Below are 21,972 nucleotides of genomic sequence, written 5' to 3'. Positions count from 1 at the left end.
CCTCAACCCCCTTAGGTCGCCCCGTGACCATCACCGGGAGGAGACTGCCTCCTCATAATAAGTTCTAAGGTCTAGTCTAAGGTATAGTTACAACGGCTACCCCACCCTTCAAACCGAAAAGTAGTAATCTGCTTCATGGCAGAAATAGGCGGGGTGGTGATACCTACCTACCCGTGCGGACTCAAAAGAGGTCCTACCAGCAGCATTGCACGGCTATAGCTGATTCGGAAACAGTGACATAGAGATTCGCAATCAACGTCAATCCTGAAGATATAATTGAGATAATTATTTAAATCAACTCGTTCTAGTTCGAGACAAAAGTAATTTACATTTTTAGTAGTTGACATCTTAAATAAATAATGAACAAATATATTATTTAGGTTAATCGTTGTAAAATTAAGGTTTGGAAATTTCAAAAAGCCAATATTTAATGAAATAGGTTTGTAGTTTGAAATAATTTAAATTGAAATAAATATGTGTAAAACAGGGATCACAGCACATAAAATAAACGTTACACTGTTCGAAAATCTTCTGGTATAATAATAATAATTTAAAAATTAATTAACACTTTTATTATGCCTTCCTCATTTTTTAACCGTCTTCGCCATCTCTGTCATTCTGTCTGTCATTCTCTTTTCCCTTTCTTTCCGTTTTCTCTCACTCACATCTTAATGCTCCGTTCCATACTCTTTTCATACGTTCCACTGTTACCAATCCTACATATCGTCTTCTCGCATTAAAACTGTATAATCTCAAAACTTACCTACTATTTTTACAGGAGAGTGTTTTAAAGGTTTAACATGTGATATTTTTAATATTAATCACCTTTGCAACATTTATTTGCAACATTTATAACAACAGTTACATTATGTCTTTTAAAGTAAGATAAAATTATGTATTAATTTTGTTAATAGTAGTTAAAATATAGGTAAATAAAATAAAAAAAACTAAGCTACGCTCTTTTGACAGTATCTATGAGAAAAACTCAATTTCGAATATTTTTAGAGGTTGTACCCTTTTAATGCGAAAAAACGATATGTTTCGAAATCATTGACATTGCATCTTAAGAAATATATTATAGATTTTTAGGAAAACTTAAAACATATTATTCTTATATACAGCATTTGACATGGCTCGGTAGCTACGGTAGTGCATAAAGAATCTATATAAAAATTTACTTAACAACACTCAATAAGTTACTAACAAATAACAAAATAAATAACATCTGTCTTAGGATTAAGAAATTGTCCTTAGATTTGAAAAGTTTACAATATTACGTTGTAGCTGCTAAAATTATTCGTAACTTTATTTCTAGTAACAGATTTTTAATAACCGACCCGATAAATCGTCGTCCATACAATCTCAGCAACATCGTCCCTATTAAATCGAGTACATGTTACAAGATACTAGTATATACGCCCTGGATATCTCACTCCGCCGTACTAGAGAGCTTGTCAAATATGGGTACTGGAGATTTGTTGATTTATTTTAATCATTAAACTACATATCGACGGAAGAAAGCGGAATTGTCGTAACTTGAAAAACCCAAATTTACACAAGATCCTTATCTATACATATAAATAAAATTGGAGTGTCTGTTTGTAATATTGAAATAGCCTCTTTTTACTACATGCATATGAATATATATACGGTACATACACCAAAATAACAATTTTTCAATTTTTGTCTGTCTGTCTGTCTGTCTGTTTGTTCCGGCTAATCTGTGGCACGGCTGGACTGATTTTGACGGGACTTTCACTGGTAGGTAGCTTATGATATAAGGAGTAGCTTAGGCTACTTTGTTTAGACTAGCTTCGCCCCGCAGCTTCACCCGCGGTACGACAATAATCGCGGGTAACATCGCGGGACTCAGCTATCAATAATAAAATTTAATGTTTCCGAAGCGAAGCGAGGGCGGGTCGCTGGTATATAATAAATTATGGTACAAAGTGATTTAGCGCAAAATGCAAGTTACGAAATTTCCGCTTTCTTCCATCGATATATTCACACTGGGCGCTTCGTGGTTTTCCTCTATTTGATCATTGCCGAAGTACACTAGAGTTTTAGTTTCTCAGCGTATTCCTGTGCTCATTCCATGACTTTCGTGTATTTCATGAAACCAATGCCTAACTGTTATTGTTAGTGCAGTATAGGTAACCAGTATCTCCAGCACAGGGCGTTTTGAGCGTTATTCCTTGCAACGGACGTCTTAAATTTCAAATCAATTCCTCCTCACAATATTTCTGGACCTATACATGTTTTAATTCAAACGAAATGAAGCTTCATCACAATTATTTAAAGGAGAAAATGCTGTGACGGTGTTTCTGTCAATGTCTGCTCGGTTTATTAATACAACAAAATTAAATAAAAATACGGTTAGTACGGATTAATGTCCGGTAGCGTTTGATAACGTATATCCCGAGATGACCTACGGCGCGGAAACCTGGACACTGACGGCGGGGCTGGCCAATAAGTTAGGAGTCGCACAGCGGGCGATTGAGAAAGCTATGCTCGGTATTTGTCTAAGGGACAAAATCCGGAACGCAGAAATTCGACGGAGAACCAAAGTCGACGACATAGCTCTTAGTTATAGCTAAATGAGTTAGAGCTAAGCAGGCTAAAGTGGCAATGGGCCTGTAACATCTGTCGAGCCAGCTACGCCAAGCTGGGGAGGAAAGCTCTCGAATGGAGGCCACGAATGGATACCAGGAGCCTGGGGCATCCTCCAACCAGGTGAACCGACGACTTAGTGCGCACGGCGGGAAGTCGTTGGACGCGGAAGGCGGAGGACCGCATTCTATGGAAGACATTGGGGAAGGCCTATGTCCAGCAGTGGGCAGATAAAGGCTGATGATCATGATGATGATGAGCGTTTGAAGTGTCACCGTGTTTTCGAATCAAAAAGCTATAACAATATCGTTCATATATGTATCACTAAATGCAAAATAACTTAACTTATACGACCGGTGTACTGCATCTTCTGTCTGTGTTATAGGCCTTCCAGGAAGCCAATGATTGGGCCGATTTCAACTCTTCCATCGTCATTGGTCTCCCTCTAAACTCATCTTCAATATCTTGAAGAGTTCTATCTTTCGTTTCAGGTAGGAACCACCAAGCAATCAACAGGCAATATAATATAACAACGCAATACAAACAGCACGTGCCGTGTACGCCGATGTTGTTCAACAGATATGGTATAGTTTTGACGTTTAAAAAAAGGTTTGCAGAATAAAACAATACGCTTAAGCCGCCGGCTAAACTCCTGTATTCCAATGGAAATATCTCACCGGCTATAATGAAACAAAGGGATATAGTTCCCGTTGCGACCGCAAACATCAATAAATGTATCAGCAGAATTCCTATAATTGGATAATCGGTGCTAAACAAACGGTTCTCTTTGGCATATGTATACGCTGCTAATCCCAATAAAGCCAAAACATTAATTCCAACCGTGGTAAACAGCATTGTCCGTCTTTTGGCCTTCTTAATTATGTAAATAGCAAATATATTAGCGATTATCCTGTGGCCATCCAAAGCCATAATCATTAGGGGAATATTACAATCCGGTCCAACGACTCTGTTGAAGATTACTATTGAATACGTTACAAGAATGTTTACACCACTCCACTGCCCTATCATATATATGTGTATCATTATGAAGATCGGTTTGAAGAATTCCTTCTTTGTAATCGTTGTCTTAAAATAGACTACATTACTTTTGATTTTCTTCAAGAGAGTCCGTCTCACATTTGCTTCTGCTTTCGATTCTCTCAATATAATGCTGGCTTCGATTAAATTTTTTAACTCTTGTTCCTCCTTAGTTCCGCGGAGCCATCTGAAGACTTTCTTACACTCATCGTACTTTCCTTGGTCGGCTAACCAACTCGGCGACTCCGGAGAAAATATCACAATGACCAAATCTATTAAAGCTACAGAACCACACACTATTGCAGATGTTTTCCAGTCCAGATACGAGCCCATGGCGTGAACGCAAAGCACTCCAAAGGCTATAGAAATGGATATTGTCATTAAAAACACTCCACGGTTTCTTGGACTTGCGTATTCACCGATCAAAGTGGAACCCAGTGATGTGGCCATGCCCATGCACAGACCTTGCAAGAATCTGGCTATGAGTAGAGCTGTGATGCTGTTTGCCAACACTATGCCGATCCAGCCAATTATAAGGGGCACGATGCTGATCAGATTTGCTGTTTTCCTTCCGTATCTCGCCATAATCGACGGAACGATGAAGTTTCCCACGACCAACGAGAATCCTGGAATGGCAGCTGTAAGCAAAATATCAAAAATTTTAATCAACATCTAATTTTACTGGTGGTAGGACCTCTTGTGAGTCCGCGCGGGCAGGTACCACCACCCTACCTATTTCTGCCGTGAAGCAGTAATGCGTTTCGGTTTGAAGGGTGGGTCAGCCGTTGTAACTATACTTGAGACCTTAGAACTTATATCTCAAGGTGGGTGGCGCATTTACGTCGTAGATGTCTATGGGTTCCAGTAACCACTTAACACCAGGTGGGCTGTCAGCCCGTCCCCATCTAAGGAATAAAAAATAATAAAAATAATAATAATAAATAATTCGCTAATTGTTTTTTTTTTTAGTTTTCGTTTACAAATCACATAAGAATTTTAATGATAACCGTTTTCATATTTATAATTTAATTGTGTGTTTTACGAGAATTGCAGATTTTGGTAATATTGCAGAATAAATTCGGATTCACCTTTACACGTTACACAAGAATCATTTATCAATAACATTAAGCAAATGTCTGACACTAACCAAAAGAAACTGGTTCGGTTCAGTGTATGTAAACATTTAAATCATAGAATCCAACTTTATTATTTATTCTAAGTTTCAACGAGTAGCGAAACTAAGTTTGATTATTATTATTTATTTAAAATCTTATTAATTACCCAATATTTAAAAAAAAAAGATATTAAATAATACAATTTTTAAAAAACACTATATAAAAATAGATTGCCGCTGATGACGGTGTCTACGACACAAGCCACTGGTGGTTAGGACTCCAGAGTTAGAAACCTCCTCACAATGCATGCAGTATCGAGGATAACTGCTTTCTGTATTAGGCCCCTAACCCAGCTGGATAACGAAAGTTCCTTTTTTTTTATTGCTTAGATGGTTGGACGAGCTCACAGCCCACCTGGTGTTAAGTGGTTACTGGAGCCCATAGACATCTACAACGTAAATGCGCCACCCACCTTGAGATATAAGTTGTAGGTCTCAGTACTTGTACTTGAGTACGTATTTCATTAGAAAAATTGGTACCCGCCTGCGGGATTCGAACACCGGTGCAGCACTTCAACACGAATGCTCCGGACGTCTTATCTTTTAGGCCACGACGACTTCCTTAAGATGTTGATCGAAACTTTTCACTGTCAAACCGTGTACCGACACAACTATTATTACTAGTGGTCCCGCAGTAGTCGAAATTCGACTATAATTAATTGAAATTATAAGTTTGAACATTATTAAGGTTATATTGTCAAAGACTACTTCTATGATCACAAATTTCGCCAAGACTACACTTTAGACAAATAATATTAAAGATAAACAATAATAACCTATTTTCAATTTGACCACAGAGTATAAGCAATAACTAAAGTTTGACAATAAACAAAGACATACATAATATGTGTGTGTATCAAATACATGGCAGTGTGTGTAATGTATTCTTTATTGATTTAATGTATCTTTTATGCATTATTTTAAAAAAATATTAGCATTGTGCACTCCTTCTCTATATTCTCTATAAGCGTGGGACATACTCCTCCGTCCGCGCAATTTTTGTAAAAAGGGGTACAAAGTTTTTGCTTCACGTATTAATATATTATTATTATATTATAACATTTTATTTTTTTTATTGCTTAGATGGGTGGACGAGCTCACAGCCCACCTGGTGTTAAGTGGTTACTGGAGCCCATAGACATCTACAACGTTAATGCGCCACCCACCTTGAGATATAAGTTCTAAGGGTCTCAGTATGTCTAGAACGGCTGCCCCACCCTTCAAACCGAAACGCATTACTGCTTCACGGCAGAAATAGGAAAGGTGGTGGTACCTATCCGCGCGGATTCACAAGAGGTCATACCACCAGTAAATTATCATTTCTTTTTTTTTTATTATTATTATTATTATCATTGCTTTTTTCCCATGAATTCAAGCATAAATACGCAAGAATGCGTTGTAAGTTCTCAATAAATGACGCAATAATCGTCTCATATTAACGATTTGCGTCAATTTCTAGATAACAACGCTAAGCCGTTTTAAAATGCAATAATTTACTGTAGTTAGTTATCAACGAGAGGAACTTTGATCTTGACATCGAAGAAAATAATCTAAATTAAAAATTCATGATTTTTAATTGAAGCAATTTTTCTCTTCACTCTGACTCAAATCAAATCTAACTTTATTAGCTAAACACGGCTTACAAAGTTGTTGATAGTTATTTTATAGAACAGCGTGTTTCTACCAGGTCGGCGTGCAAATATTATTCAAAATTATTTACATTATTAATTAATTAAAATATCAAACAACAAATAAATTAATTAAATAAGAATTAGTTATTTCAGTGATAAAACGAAAACAAAGAACAGAAAGAAGCGAACATAAAACTAACATAATTATTTATCATTTAAAAAATCGTTAACTGTATAATAGCATCTTAAGGTTAATATTCTTTTCAAATTCTTTTTAAATAAAAATAATTTGACTTTTTTCATATCATCAGGTAGCTTATTATATATTTTCGGTGCCATACACAGTATACTTTTTTGCATACAAAACTCATAAATAAAACGTAAAATTTACTTAAAACCCAATGATTAATTGCGATTTTGTTCGTGTTTATTTAAATGGTATGCCAATCGTTAATGTTGACTCGTGTATTTTGTAAATAATTTATTATTGATAGCTGTTCTTTGTTTGTTAGAATTAAAACAAAATTCAAAAAATAATGAATCCTAGTGGTCCTATTACACTATTATGATTCTATTGTCTAATACTTCTATAATCACAGATTTCACCAAAACTGCACTTTAGATAAATATAAAGACAAACAATGTTTAATGTATTCTCAATTTGATCACAGATTATAAGAAATAAGAAAAGTTTGACAATAAACTAATAGTATGCATGAGTGTGTGTGTCAAATGCATAGTAGTGTGTGTAATGTTTTTTTCATTGATTAAATGTACTTTTTATGCATAATTTAATAAAATATTAACATTCTGCACACTTTCTCTATATTCTCTAAAAGTGTATCGATGATAAGTGTGGGGAATTTCAAACTACTCCGTCCGCGCAATTTTCGTAAAAAGGGATACAAAGTTTTTGCTTCGCGTATTAATATATAGATACATATAAGGCTTGCTGATGACGTTTGGCTGTCTTTACACCTGTAGGCACTGTCACTATTGCATATTCTGCGTCATTATTATTGGTGCAGGGAAAATACCCCTACCTAATCGTTGGTAGCCTAAGGGACTATTCCAACTTCACGCGGACCGGTAGGTGAGCTCAGGGGCTCAACCCATTCCCGATCCTGCGGACAGAATGGAGAGCAGTCGACGTCGCCCAAAACACGTCAATTCGGATCCTCCCGATCCACTAACGGTACTTTTAGGTAACTCAAGCACCAGTCATCGTTCTCGTCGAACCCGTCGCTTGCGACGAAGAGCTCGTCGAATAAATTAACCCTCAGACACAGCCCACTAAGTGTCTCGCCGGATCTCCTCAATGGGTCGCGTTTCCGATCCGGTGGTAGATTCTGCGAAGCACGGCTCTTGCTAGGGTTCGTGTTAGCAACGTCATCAGGTTTGAGCCCTGTGAGCTCGCCTACTAGTTAAGGTTACGCTGAAATAGCCTCTCAAGGTTCTCAGCTTAGGTAGGAAACAAAACAAAAGGCTCAACCTGAGAGAGTTGCTAACACAGTGCTTCGCAGAATCTACCACCGAATCGGAATCGCGACCCCAGTGAAGTAGAATAACCTGAAAGAATTGCTAACACTATCCCTAGAAAAAGAAATGCTTCGCTGAAACTACCACCGGATCGGATTCGCGACCCCAGCGAAATAGAAGATCCGGCGAGAAACTCAGTGGGCTGTATCTTTTTTTTTTATTGCTTAGATGGGTGGATGAGCTCACAGCCCACCTGTGGTTAAGTGGTTACTGGAGCCCATAGACATCTACAACGTAAATGCGTCACCCACCTTGAGATATGAGTTCTAAGGTCTCAGTATAGTTACAGTTACAGTTGCAGTTGTATAGTTACTCAGTATAGTATATCTATGGCCTTGTTCGCACGTCCAACTCTTGACCCATAACTGGTGCTTGAAACTTGACACTGACAACAATACCATTTCAACAAACCATAAGAGAAAAAAAAATAGAAGAGTACTGATGGACGTAATATATGTATGTTATACATTTACCTATCCAAGATCCTGAAGCATCGTCCACAGGTATGGGAGAGTCTGGTGCCCCCAGCTGTTCCAAGAGGCCTGTGGTAAAACCCATCACGAGGCCCGCGGCCGCCATGTTTATCGACACACCGCATGTCACGAAACTCTGGAATTTTACACAAACTTTTCTATGATATGTGTTATAATTTTATTAAGTACTAGCTGATCCGGCAGACTTTTTAGTGCCTCAATCGATAAATAAAAGATATAAACTTTTGTATAAAATAAACTTAAAACAAACAAAAGGAATCCGTCCGACGGGGCACACAACAAAGGAAAAACAAAATTGTTATTTTTATTTAATTCCGAGCATTTTCATATTTATCTACCCTTTGAAACTTCTCTGGACTTCCACAAATAATTCAAGACCAAAATTAGCCAAATCGGTCCAGCCGTTCTCGAGTTTTAGCGAGATTAACGAACAGCAATTCATTTTTATACACATATATAGATTTATTTATTTGTTAAGTGTATTTATTAATATATTCCTTTTAATACTGTTTAAACTATTATATGTATGTATATATGTATATATTTTTTTGTGTATGTATTTGTAATTTATTACAAATTTCATTGCAGCTACCACTGTTTACTCTGCACTACCTTTGGTTGACTGGTAGAGAATGGCTTAGGCATTAAGACCGCCAATGTACATTTTACATGAAGTGTAATAAATAAATAAATAAATAAATATAGGTCGTCACCAGTTCCTATAGACATTACGACGTGAATAGCGACGTTGAAACCACTAAAAGGTCGAAGACTGTACCAACCACGAAGGCTGTAACAACCAAAACACGAAGCCTTATAACCAAACCGACATTATGGTTTGCAGATGTTGGAAATACTCATATACTAGGTAGTATATATATTATATTAGGTAGTATATTATGGTTTGCAGATGTTGGAAATACTCATATATTACCTAGTATATGAGTATTTCCAACATCTGCAAACCATAATGTTTCGCATACCCCACGAGCCCCCTAGACCCAATGATTGAAAAAAAAAGATAATAGTACTTATTAGCGTCTACTACGCAACAGTAATTACACAAATATATTTATTCTTATATATTCTTCGTTGAAACGAAATGTTCCGCTCATTATTTCAAAACCGTTTATACCTAATACTTTTTCAAGCGTAGCTGTATCACAATTTTTTTGTTATTGTTCAATTCAATGTATCTATAGTGTGATTTTGAAGTTGATCCAATTGGCGCGAGATCAATACGACAATGACACAACGAGATTATTTACACAATTTTAAATATTCCTGATAACATTTGTCTTACAGTCTTACTGAAGATAATTATATAGTTTTATGGATCCTGTCGTCCGGAGTCTGTGTGCTTAGTGGGACTTTTTTAACATTCTCGATAGCGTAAAAATTAGCTTATATTTGTATGGAATGGGATCATTTGCCTACGTTTGCCGTTAGGGGTCCTGTTCCAACTATACAAAACTGGGTTAACTTTTACGCTATCGAGAAGGTTTTTTACTTTTTTTTTATAAGAGCGCGCATGGGTAGGTACAACCGCCCCGCCTATTTCTGCTGTGCAGCAATAATGCATGTCGGCTTGAGGCAGCCGTTGTACTGTAAAACTGAGCCTTTAGAGCTCATGTCTCAAAGCGGGTGGCGTCATTTATCTTGTCGATGTCTATGGGCTCCAGGTAACCACTTCACACCACGTGAGCAGCGCCGTCGTCCGCCGACATACGCAATAAAAACAATCGTAGAGGGTATTGCGAAGTCGAAAAGGATAGCCTTTCCTATTTCTGCCGCCAAAGAGTCTTTCGTTCTGTTTCGAAAGGTGGAGAGCAGCCATTGTAATGTTATATTTATGACTATATAGCTGTATAGTAAGCGGCACGTTAGTTGACAAGGTTTTGGTGTAGTGGGGGTAATGTCGCGCATAGTGCACATTGCAACAAAAAAATGGTCACTTTTATTGACCGCATATAATTTTATTTAATTTTATTTATTTTTTTATTTGCCATAATTTGTTTTTAAGCCTGTGCGTTTAGAAGAAAGTTAAAGAAAAGAGAGGAATTCGTGAAGTGTATTAGGTGTTATAAATAAAATACGATTAAAAGTTAAGAAGTTTATTTCAAAAAATATACTTCATATTAAAAATTATGTGTCGCCATCGTCACTATCATTTTCTAATAGTGCTACCCCTTGGAGTAAATTTATGGTAGCACCTGAGCTGGTGGAAGGAGTTGGCTCCTCATCGTTGACATAACGAGAAGTCGCTGTCGTCACTGTCGTAAATAATGAAACGCTCAGTGACTGAATCGACTATATGGTCATTGGTATTTAGTCCTGGCATTGCAAACAAATTTAAAAGAATAACACTCGTAACAAAAACTAAATTTAAAACAATAATAACAACTCGTAACAAAAACTCAATATAAACAAAGGGTTCCTACAATTTAGTAGGCGCATGTGTAATCAGGAGCGAACGGAACATGAACGCGGTGCGGGAGGGGAGGGTCGACTGACTCACCAATCGCGCGCTCGGAACGGTGCTACGTCTTTCCCCGCGTCCCGCTTGACAACCAAAGAGACCTAAAAAACGACTTCTGCGCATCTGACGATTCTTGCCAAGTTACGTGCCGGGGACTATACCTGTCCGCTTCGCTGGGCATTTAAAATTAACATTATTATTTCTCACCCCTACAAAGATTCTGATCATTAACGTCCCCCCAACTGGTGTAGGGAGTCCAACACTCATATAAATATTAGCCTATCCATTAAGTACGTGTATTTTCTACATGGATACCAAGTTTCAAGTCAATCGGATGCACAGTTCAGTAGTTATAATGGAACATCCGTAAAAACCACTGCAGATTTATATATTATCATAGATATAGATATATATATGTCGCAATCAACATGTCATTGTGATTTCTGCAGCCAATACGAGATATGGGACGCAAGCGCCGTCTGTCAGCGTTCGATGGGTCAAATATTTACCGGCCGAGCGGAGCACATGACCAACAACTCTTATCGTGGGGTAGTCGGCTGGAGCGGCCGATATTGAACCATCGCGTGTTCCTATATACGTACCTACCTAAAAGTTGTATAGCGTGTCTTGTGGAATCATTAAACCTTATAATGTAACCGAGTATACTACTACTGTGTTTCGTTTCTCTGACATTACCCAACGACGCCCACTGAAAGAAGATGAAGCATTATGAACCCAGCCTTGCCGATGTTATATATTATATCGTAACAATAGATTTCTCAACCTCTACGTACCAGATCCAAGATACCGCGGTAGGCCCAAGAAACGCTGGTTGGACGTGGTAAAGGCGGATATGGAGGAGAATAACCTCACCCAGAAGGATGCCGAAGACCGGGCAAAGTAGAGGAGTTTAAGTAGAAAAGCAGACTCTGGTACTATACAGAGAAAACGCTAGGAAGAGGAAGATGAATCTGTCTTCCGCCACATTTCCAAATGTCGCCAGAGCTATTTATATTGTAATATTTATGGGCTTAGGTAACCACCTAACGTCATCACACATCTGTTGTAGTTAAAAAAACTTAGTTCACTACTTATTATTTGCTAGAACAGACTGGTTTACGGATCATCCAATTGAAAGCGGACAGTGAGAACGTTTACTGCTAGTACTGTAATATAAACATGAAATTAATTTAGGTGCATTATATTATTAGCTAAACTTTATTATATTCTTTTTTTTTATTGCCCGTGTAGGCGTACGAGCATACGACACATTCGATGGTGAGTGGTTACCGTCGCCCATAGACTTCAGCAATGCCAGGGGCAGTACCAAACCGCTGCCTACCGATTCCTTATACCTATTCGATACCGATACCTATTCTTAGCCTACCTGTATCACCAGCTATACTCGTATCTCAGATTATCCCAATTAATCAAACGTATTATTATATTAATTTGTTAATGTATCATTTTATTAGTTCGTAAAAATAATATAATATAATTAATCTCTACATCTCTGTATGGTAAAGTTTTGTCAGTAATCTAAAATTAGCGCAGTTTTGTTGGAAAAAGCATTTTATTAAAAAAATGATTAAGACCATAAATAAAATATATACTATCTTACTTAGTTATTGTTATTTCAAGTAAGCAGAGACTGACTGTCTATCTTAATAATTACGTGACCTCTTTGACTGATATATTTTTAAATTACGACAGCGTTTTTAAATTTTATCATCGTAGTTTGTTATTTTAATTGACATAGTAAGTAGATTTCGCAATAACTCAATGCAGCAAATGAAAATTATGCAGTTTTGTATCTATCGAAATTAATTATTATTAGCAAATCAATATTAATTCTGCAGCTCTGGATCAAATATAATTGTGATTTATTATACTATTCAAATACTTTTTCCAATCACTAGTAATACCTCAATTCACTTTGCTGGCTAAACTCAATCAGAACCAACGAAATCACTTTAATCAATTGCCCGTTTTGTTAAAAGCCAATTGTTTGATGATAAGCGGTGGTGACCTGGAGCTTGAGTCAGTCAGTAACTATCTACAGTCTGCATCATTGCGCCACTTTGAGAAGGCGGCACGACATGAGAACCCTCTTGTCGTGGCCGCTGGAAATGACATACCCGATCCTGTAGACCAAATGGTAAACAGTCGACGTCGCCCAAAACACGTCATTACGGATCCTCCCAATCCATTAACGGTGCTTTTAGGTACCACAAGCACCGGTAACCGTCCTCGTCGAACCTGTCGCTTGCGACGAAGGGCTCGACGAGCGAATTAATCCACAGACACAGCCCACTGAGTTTCTCGCCGGATCTTTTCAGTGGGTCGCGTTTCCGATCCGGTGGTAGATTCTGCGAAGTACTGCTCTTGCTAGGGCCCGTGTTAGCAACACTCCGGTTTGTGCACCGTGAGCTTACCTCCACGTTAGAGCGAAGCCTCTCTAGCCTCCCAAGGCTATCAGCATAAGTAGGAAAAAAAAATTACATCAACCGCTGCCCACTTAGGATTCTTGTCCACGCTTATTTACGAGAAGACTGGTCATAAATAAATAAATAATAATAATCATAATAATTGAGAACAAGTCACGCACGGTCATCAGGCCCGAAATTAGGATTCCCTGTGCTAAGCGTACCAAAGGCTGACCTACTTACTTATTTACGTATAAATGTATACATATAGCATATGTATAGCATATGTATATGTATAGCGCAAATAAAACCTGCTCATCACACGAATGTTTTATTTTTTCATTGCTTAGAGGGGTGGACGAGCTCTATAGTCGAAGGAACAATGTCTTGCATCAACGACTGTATTTAGTCAATCTCACGTGGTATCAGGTGGATTTCTCCAGTGATATCTTTAAAAAATGTTTTTTTTTTATTTATTGCTTAGTTGGGTGGACGATCTCACAGCCCACCTGGTGTTAAGTGGTTACTGGAACCCATAGACATCTACGACGTAAACGCGCCACCCATCTTGAGATATAAGTTCTAAGGTCTCAAGTATAGTTATAACGGCTGCCCCACCCTTCAAACCGAAACGCATTACTGCTTCACGGCAGAAATAGGCAGGGTGGTGGTACCCACCCGCGCGGACTCACAAGAGGTCCTGCCACCATTAAAAAACTCGCCATAAGTACACTGAAGGATATATGTTTAAGATATCTCCTGAAACGGACTCCAAGAGATAATAAACAAAGATTTGACTATAACAGTTCCTGTTTTAGTCGTAACTAATCGTATAATTTGAACAAATTCGCAGCTGATACGTAGCTACAAACACAATAATCGATTAACTAACTCTGTGACGGAGTCATCGTCTATAACGTTATCGGCAATTGAAAGGTCTTTGCTCTGGCCGTACAAATAATATACGAATAGATAAATTTATAATGATACATTATTAAATATGAACGTTTTATTTTATTTGAGGTTAGGAATAATCGTTCATAATTAAAGTTTGAGAGATCCGCTACGTAATCTAATATATAAAATTCTCGTGTCACAATGTTCATTCCCATACTCCTCCGAAACCGCTTGACCGATTCTCATGAAATTTTTTATGCATATTCAGTAAGCCTGAGAATCAGCTACTATCTATTTTTCATACCCTTAAGTGATAAGGGTTGTCCACCCCTAAGATTTATTTTTTGGACAATTTTTTTTTGTTGTAATGAGACACTATGTGGTTGAATGAGGTATTGTTATTTTTATATTCCTTCATCGTTCACAGCGCTACATGCCTCTTTCACTCATCTACCACATCCTTACACACTTACAATAAGTTAGTTTATTTTTTCTACACTAGAAATTCCCTAGAAATCTTATATATGGCAAAACAACGTTTGCCGGGTCAGCTAGTGATATATAGGTATATTATGTAGTAATCTCAAAATACCAATTTTGTTTTAAAACAACTACGCTCAATTAAAGATAAATTAACGCGGTCTAAAGAATAAGATGTAATGGTATAACGGCTGATATTCTAATCACAAATACGGATACCAATTTTTTTTTTCATGAAAGACGTACTCACTGTCGAAAAATAACTTGATTGACGATGAATTCCAATGCGCTTGGATCAAATGAATGCAGAATTTTATTTGCCAATGCACTATTGATAGTGAATCGTAGCAGATAATCAATAGATGATACAAATTTTGAAGGGAATTCAAAGATCTGATTGCTAGGCGAATAATCGCCAGGAAAAGCTTTTAAATGTCAACATAGCCGCGTAAATTTTACGAAACATCACACAAAAAACATCACAAACATAATTAATGATTGAATGATCGTTTTAATTAACTGTTAACGCTTCAATTAAAAGAGCTTCTTAATCATTGCAATGGTATATTTTCTTATTTAAACTATGACGTACTCACGCACTCTGTCAGATGTAGAACCACGGACAATACACTTTCAGCTTAGCAAACAAGACTTCTTACATAATCACAAACTTAAAATCATTGTAAACCAATGCAATACGCATTGATTTACAGCTTAAATAAATAAATGCTTTTTAGTGGATCGAACATTTCTATCGACTTTTTTTTTTATTGCCTCTGCTTGCAGAGGAGCATACGGCCCACCTGATGGTGAGCAATTACCGTCGCTAATGGACGTCAGCAATGCCAGGGGCAGAGCCAAGCCGCTGCCTGCCGTTTAATACTCTCCACAAGCCTCGTTTGAAAAAGGATATTATACTCCGCTTACAAATCATGGGATAAAGTCTGCCGAGGAGAAACACAGCGCGTTCGCGGGCTGACTTTATGTCTAGGCGGAATGTCATGGATGTATAGATTGTCCGAAGAGGATTATTGGGGGGAATAAAATTACAAGGTTCAATCTGGGATGAGATTTGTACCGATGATGTCCTCCAGAAGAGCATAGCTGTGCTATTCGAGGGTTTTTCTCGATCCGCCACTGCCAGTGTTCGATTGTTGTAGCTATGGTCCAGAGTTTCTTCGCGATTAGGAAGCTATTACTACTAGACTAGTAGTAGACAGCCTTGTCATCGGCGAAGAGGGAGAAGTGAGTCGGCAGCAACCGGTATGTGGTTAACGTAGAGATTAAAGCGGGGCGAGTACGGAGCCTTGCGGGATTCCGACCATGGGAGGACACGGGGAAAAGCACGACACACTCGACTAGATATCGAAACGAGTGATTGGAAAAAAGTTCCGAATCGTGAACACAAGACTATCCGTCACTACTACGAGTATACAACTATTATAATTTTGTGTAATATAAAAACTAAACCGTTGTGCCAAACTTTGTCGAAGAAGAGGCCTCCAGTGTAGAACGATTTGCGTCGGTTAATCCCTATGAGAATATGCTCCGTGAAGCCTTGCACCTATTATACGCATGAGTGTTCTGAACGTAACCCGAATTGTTCATTTATAAGCCCTTGGTTGAGACAAAGTCTCTAGGGCAATTGTAGAGCAGACGCTCGTGCAGTTTGCGTAGATACATCATAAGGCTAATCGGGCGTAACTAATGGGATGATTTTTGGTTTTATTTGGATTATGTATGCTGATAAAGTTCGCTTAAGACTCTAGGTTCGCAACGGGAGGGCTTAAGGAGGGCCCTGCACTAGAAAAATGTCAATTTGATGGTCACGTATAAAATCACAAATTTCATATATGGATTAAAACACTTAATTAATTAATAAGTATTATTTAATATGAGCGCACACTTAACCGAACACTTAGGAAAAAGACAAAATGGAAGTTGAGTAAAGAGCGAGATAGCTACATTTTAGAATGACAGACAGTATCGAATGCGTTTAGGAATTGATTTGATATCTCACAACAAGCCTGATGGCATTGGTTTGCGGGACTGAATCCTATCGGTGCGGTCGGAGTGATGAATACATGAGGTCAAGGTCTCAGTTGTATTTTTAAATTCATTAAAACCAGGGTGGTAGGAACCGTCCTTGGTGTTATTCCTTCATTGTGAACAATTCTTAAGTACGTATTTGCTTAGAAAAATTTGTCGAATCCCTTGATTTTTGCAATTATTATTAGATTCTGATTACAAATTGTTATGATTTCTAAAATTATCTCTGTTTCCTTTACAATCAGGCTCTTTGGAATAACCACATAACATAGATTTCCTTTCGTTGAGATTCACAATGATATTTTCGTTGGATTCGGTCAGTGTCGACTGCGCTCGTTTACAATACGTGGTCTATCGATAACGCCGTAATAACCAAGTGATTTGAAACTACTCAGGTGACGAATAGTCACTCAAGCGAGAGTGGTTCTACTTTTTTTATTAGCTAAGATGATAAGACAAACTCAAGGATGATTAGACAAAATACCGATAACATCATGATTGAACTCTCAATTTTATTTATAAATCGACTGGCCTACCTTTCAGACTGGAATACTGATGTCGACACATACTTGCCTTTAACATGCCCTACCGTAATAGGGGGATAGGCAGGATAAGGGCGCTGCGAGGAAGACAGATAAGCATTACCTAGATGGGAGCTTGGGGTCGTTTTATTTTTCCTACCTATACCTAAGCTGATAGTCTAGAGAGACCATGTCAGCGAAACCGGGCTAGTAGGTGAGTTCATGGGGCTCAAACCTGACGATGTTGCTAACACGAACCCTAGGAAGAGCCGTGCTTCGCAGAATCTACCGTCGGATCGGAAACGCGACCCACTGAGAGGATCCGACGAGAAACTCAGTGGTCTGTGTCTGTGGGTTAATTTACTCGCCGAGCTCTTCGTGGCAAGCGACGGGATGGGGTCGTAGGCCTCTGACAGTAAACATTAAGATCTTCTGACCTCAAATATGCCTACTAACCTGACGTGACTAGGAGAACCACATTGTTAGCGATATACGGGGATCTTTCTTCGTGGCGTATTGTTGGATATAAATGTATGTAGCATAAGTACATTGCTACATGTAGGTACGTATCACTTAACACAGATAACAAGCTGACGCATTTCAACAAAACTATTATTTTATTCTAAATTAATAAACCGAACTAAATAGCTATGAAGACATTGTTTGTTTTTTAGGGCAAAAAGTTTATATTTAATTGGCTAATGTTTTTGCGTTACATTCTAAGTACTACGTTCTTGCTAGTAAAATAATTGTTTTCGTTCGTAGGTTAATGTGATTTTATGTATTTTCGTACAAAGCATCCACGCTATATTTAATCTCGGTGATTTGAAGCCACATTTACTGTGAACCCAGATATCGGGTCAAGGTGATTTTACTGTTAAATATACCCAAATAATTTTGTTCTTGTCGTCTGAATAATAAGGCGCCCTAGAAACAGTAAATGAATTCTTATTATTGCTAATGGAAATAAATTTGAATATTTTAGGTACGCTTAATATCCTTCATTTTTTGAAACAAAACGAATGTGGCCATGAAAATGTATTGTATAAAATAATGAGACGCCTACTACAGTAAAATTTGGTTATACTAAAAATCACAAGAGACAAGTAATTTAAAACAGTTTAAATTCGCGAAAAATTATACGAACCTGCTTCACGAATGGCGTTATCCATTTCTCGCCAAGAACATCCATTGCAAAAGACCTTCACAAAACCATTGATACGTACTATCAAATACTATTTGGGTAATTAAAAGTTAAACGATTGTTCCGATCGGGCACAACACAGCACACTCCCATTCAATTATCACACGTCTGTATTTTATTAGCTGCAGACAGAACCAAGAGTTTGATTGGGGCGAGTTAAATTTAAATGTTTTTATATTTTTTTTGGCTCTGCAAATTTCGCGCTGTTTCTTCGGTGTTCTAATAGCGATGCGTTCTCGTCGAGTCACGGATTGACACTAAAATTCGTATAGACACTTTCGTGAAACAACTCTATATAACTGACGTAAGTGATCTGATTATTTGTTATTTTTTTGTCGACGTCAGGGAACTGTTCAAATCACAGTTCGCATTAAATAGTTTTTACTATGCTAACATTACGAATGTGAGGTACTTTCAAGAATACGTCATAGCGCTGAGCAAAAACTGCACAAAGGAATCGGTTTCTACAAAAACCCAAACGACTTTGTATTTTCTTTTAACTAAGTCATGGTTGAAACTAAATTTATTCATTAGCTAAAACAGGCAAACAAGCCGTCCTATTTCTATCACAAAGCCGTAATGTAGGCGTCGTGGCCTAAAGGATAAGACGTCCGGTGCATTCGTGTGTAGCGATGCACCGGTGTTCGAATCCCGCAGACGGGTACCAATTTTTCTAATGAAATACGTACTCAACAAATGTGCACGATTGACTTCCACGGTGAAGGAATAACATCGTGTAATAAAAATCAAACCCGTAAAATTATAATTTGCGTAATTACTGGTAGTAGGACCTTATAAGTCCGCACGAGTAGGTACCGCCACCCTGCTTATTTCTGTCGTGAAGCAGTAATGCGTTTCGGCTTGAAGAGTGGCGCAGCCGTGGCAACTATACTGAGACCTTAAAAGTTATATCTCAAGGTGTGTCGCGCATTTACGTTGTAGATGTCTATGGGCTCCATTAACCATTTAACACCAGGTGGGCTGTGAGCTCGTCCACCCATCTAAGCAATAAAAAATAACAAAAAATCATTTCGTTTTGTAAATGATCGTTCTTGAATCTCATGTCAAACTTCGAACTTGATCTCATGTCCGAAGTTTGAGAAATACAAGTAGCGATGTGTTTAATATTTCTAAGCATTAACTTATCAGTGACCATAATGGAGCCACATTCAAATATATGGCACGTATCGAATACATACAAGGAGCTTAAGGTTACAAAAAAATCTGATAAAAGAGTCCAGATGGGACACGGTAAGATCATATACTTCGAAGATGAGATGATCGTATTGTGAAATAGTATCTGGTTTGAAGTTTACGCAGTGGTAGGGGTGTCTATTTCTGCCGTAAAACAGTAACGCGTTTCGATTTGAATGTTTGGACAACGGTTGAACTGTAAAAACTGTTACTTAGAATTCATGTCTCAAAATAGCCCCAGAGACCGCATATGGTGATAATAAAAAAGTAGGCCGTGAGTTCATTTATCCATCTAAACAATAAATACAGGAAAAAAGGGAATAAGTGAGTTGGTATGGAGGATGGTTGTCAGAAGTGAAAGTTATCCGATAATACCGACGCTTAATGCAGTAGTATCCGGTCACCGTCCTCGCCGGACCCGTCGCTTGCGACGAAGGGCTTGAAGAGTAAATTAACACATAGACACAGCCCACTAAGTTTCCCGCCGGATCTTCTCAGTGGGTCGCGTTTCCGATCCGGTAGTAGATTCTGCGAAGCACTGCTCTTGTTAAGGCCAGCGTTAGCAACACTCTCGATTTGAGCCTCGTGAGCTCACCTACACGTCAAGGAGAAGCTGAAATAGCCTCTCAAGGCTATCAGCAAATGTAGGAAAAAAAAGCAGTAGTAACACGAGGCCCAAGAAGTGATTGTAATGGACGTTTTCAAAAAATTCAAAACAAAAAAAGCGACTGTAACAAGTAACACGCGAATAACTGTTATGCACGAAGCGAAAGTACAAACATTAAGCGTTACATTAAATTATTTCTATTACATAACGTAGAACCTAAATATCTCTTTAATTGAATGAAAGTGTGTCGGGTAGCCATCATACAACGCAAGATAATTGACAGATGCCTGAATCTCGCTTACGACATTTTCAAGATAAGCTTGCATATATACAAGTTCCGAACAACAACACTCGGGCCGTCGGTCTTTTTTTTTTTTTTTTATGATTGAAGGATTACTGGTGGCCCGGAGGCCTTTCCAGTTTCACCAGGACAGGTGGGCGAGCAAAGGCTCAGCCAGGAGGGGTGGGATTTGCTAACAGCTGCCCGAGCGCCTCCGAAGGAGACCTAACAACTCAAAAGTAGCTGCTTCGCGAATGAATCTACTACCGGATCGGAATCGCGACCCGCTAAGAAGATCCGGCGAGAAACTCAGCGAGCTGATTCATGGGTTAGGTTGCACGGCGAACTCTTTGTCGAGTTCGACGAGTACGGTTACCGAGATCCCTAAGCCTGCTCCTAGAGCTGAAGGCGTCTAGTGCAAAGGTTATTGGATCTGATGGATCCGTAAGGACGTGTCTAGGGCGTCGACGGTGACTGGCTCCTGCATGATCAGGATTCGGGGAGTAGTCAGCGGCGGCTACGATAAGGCGATTATCATGACGCATAGCCTTATCGAAGTACCGTTCCGACGCTGACTTCATGTATTTCTGGATAGATTCGAGGCCCAGGTCGTCGTGTAGGTCAACGTTCCTCACGAACCACGGAGCTCCGACGGCTAACCTGCAAAAGCGGGATTGTAGAGATTGAAGGGTGTCTATGTGTGTGCGGGCCGCGTGAGCGAACACCACACTCGCGTAAGTCATGACGGGCCTTATGCAAGTTTTGTAAAGTGTCACCTTGTTCCGAAGGGACATTTTACTCCGCTTACAGATCATGGGGTAGAGTCTACCGAGAATAAACGCGACACGGTCACGGACTGATTTTATATGCGGGCGGAATGTCATCGATGCATCCAGGGTAACGCCCAGGTACTTGACCTTCCTGGCCCAGGGTATGGATTGACTAAAGAGAGTAATCGGGGGTGTGAGATTCCTCCTCCTAATACGGGAGGAAATCCGTGTGGAGCTTCCCCTCTGAAATACCACCGCAGTACTTTTCGCTGGGTTGATGTCTATGCGCCATTTGCGGAACCACTGTCCTAGGGCTAGGGCTGCGCTCTGAAGCTTCTTCGCGATTAGGGACTTGTTTCTACTGGAATAGTAAACAGTCGTGTCGTCGGCGAATAAAGCTAAATGGGTCGGCGGCGACCGGGGAATATCGTTAACGAATAAGCTAAATAGGAGGGGTGAAAGGACAGAGCCTTGCGGGACTCCAGCTGTGAGAGGTCGTGGGGAGGAGCGGGTTCCCTCAACTCGATATCGAAAAGAGCGGTTCGACAAGAAGTCCCGTATGATGAGCACGAGACTATC

General features: G+C 38.9%; 1 protein-coding gene across 1 annotated transcript; it reads right to left on the bottom strand.

Moving 5' to 3' along the window:
- Window positions 1-402: 402 nt before the first annotated feature.
- On the bottom strand, window positions 403-18,906 carry LOC114253534 (facilitated trehalose transporter Tret1). Its single transcript, XM_089739893.1, has 3 exons — window positions 18,486-18,906; window positions 8,466-8,601; window positions 403-4,286 (listed from the first exon to the last, which is right to left on the bottom strand). Exons 1-3 carry the CDS (start codon window positions 18,528-18,530, stop codon window positions 2,956-2,958), a joined length of 1,512 nt encoding a protein of 503 aa, XP_089596019.1. The 5' UTR covers window positions 18,531-18,906; the 3' UTR covers window positions 403-2,955.
- Window positions 18,907-21,972: the final 3,066 nt, after the last annotated feature.

This window comes from Bombyx mandarina, chromosome A1, assembly GCF_030267445.1.
Source record: "Bombyx mandarina strain Sakado chromosome A1, ASM3026744v2".
NCBI lineage: Eukaryota > Metazoa > Arthropoda > Insecta > Lepidoptera > Bombycidae > Bombyx > Bombyx mandarina.
Note: the sequence above shows the minus strand (reverse complement) of the source record. Positions and strands in the feature narration are given on the sequence as shown.

Excerpts from the sequence above, each read along its gene's own strand:
- LOC114253534 (XM_089739893.1), bottom strand. The coding sequence starts at position 18,530 with ATGGATGTTCTTGGCGAGAAATGGATAACGCCATTCGTGAAGCAG. Across the intron at positions 8,602-18,485 it reads TAACGCCATTCGTGAAGCAG|AGTTTCGTGACATGCGGTGT; the intron begins GTTCGTATAATT and ends GTAAAATTCCAG. Across the intron at positions 4,287-8,465 it reads TGCTTCAGGATCTTGGATAG|CTGCCATTCCAGGATTCTCG; the intron begins GTAAATGTATAA and ends TTTTGCTTACAG.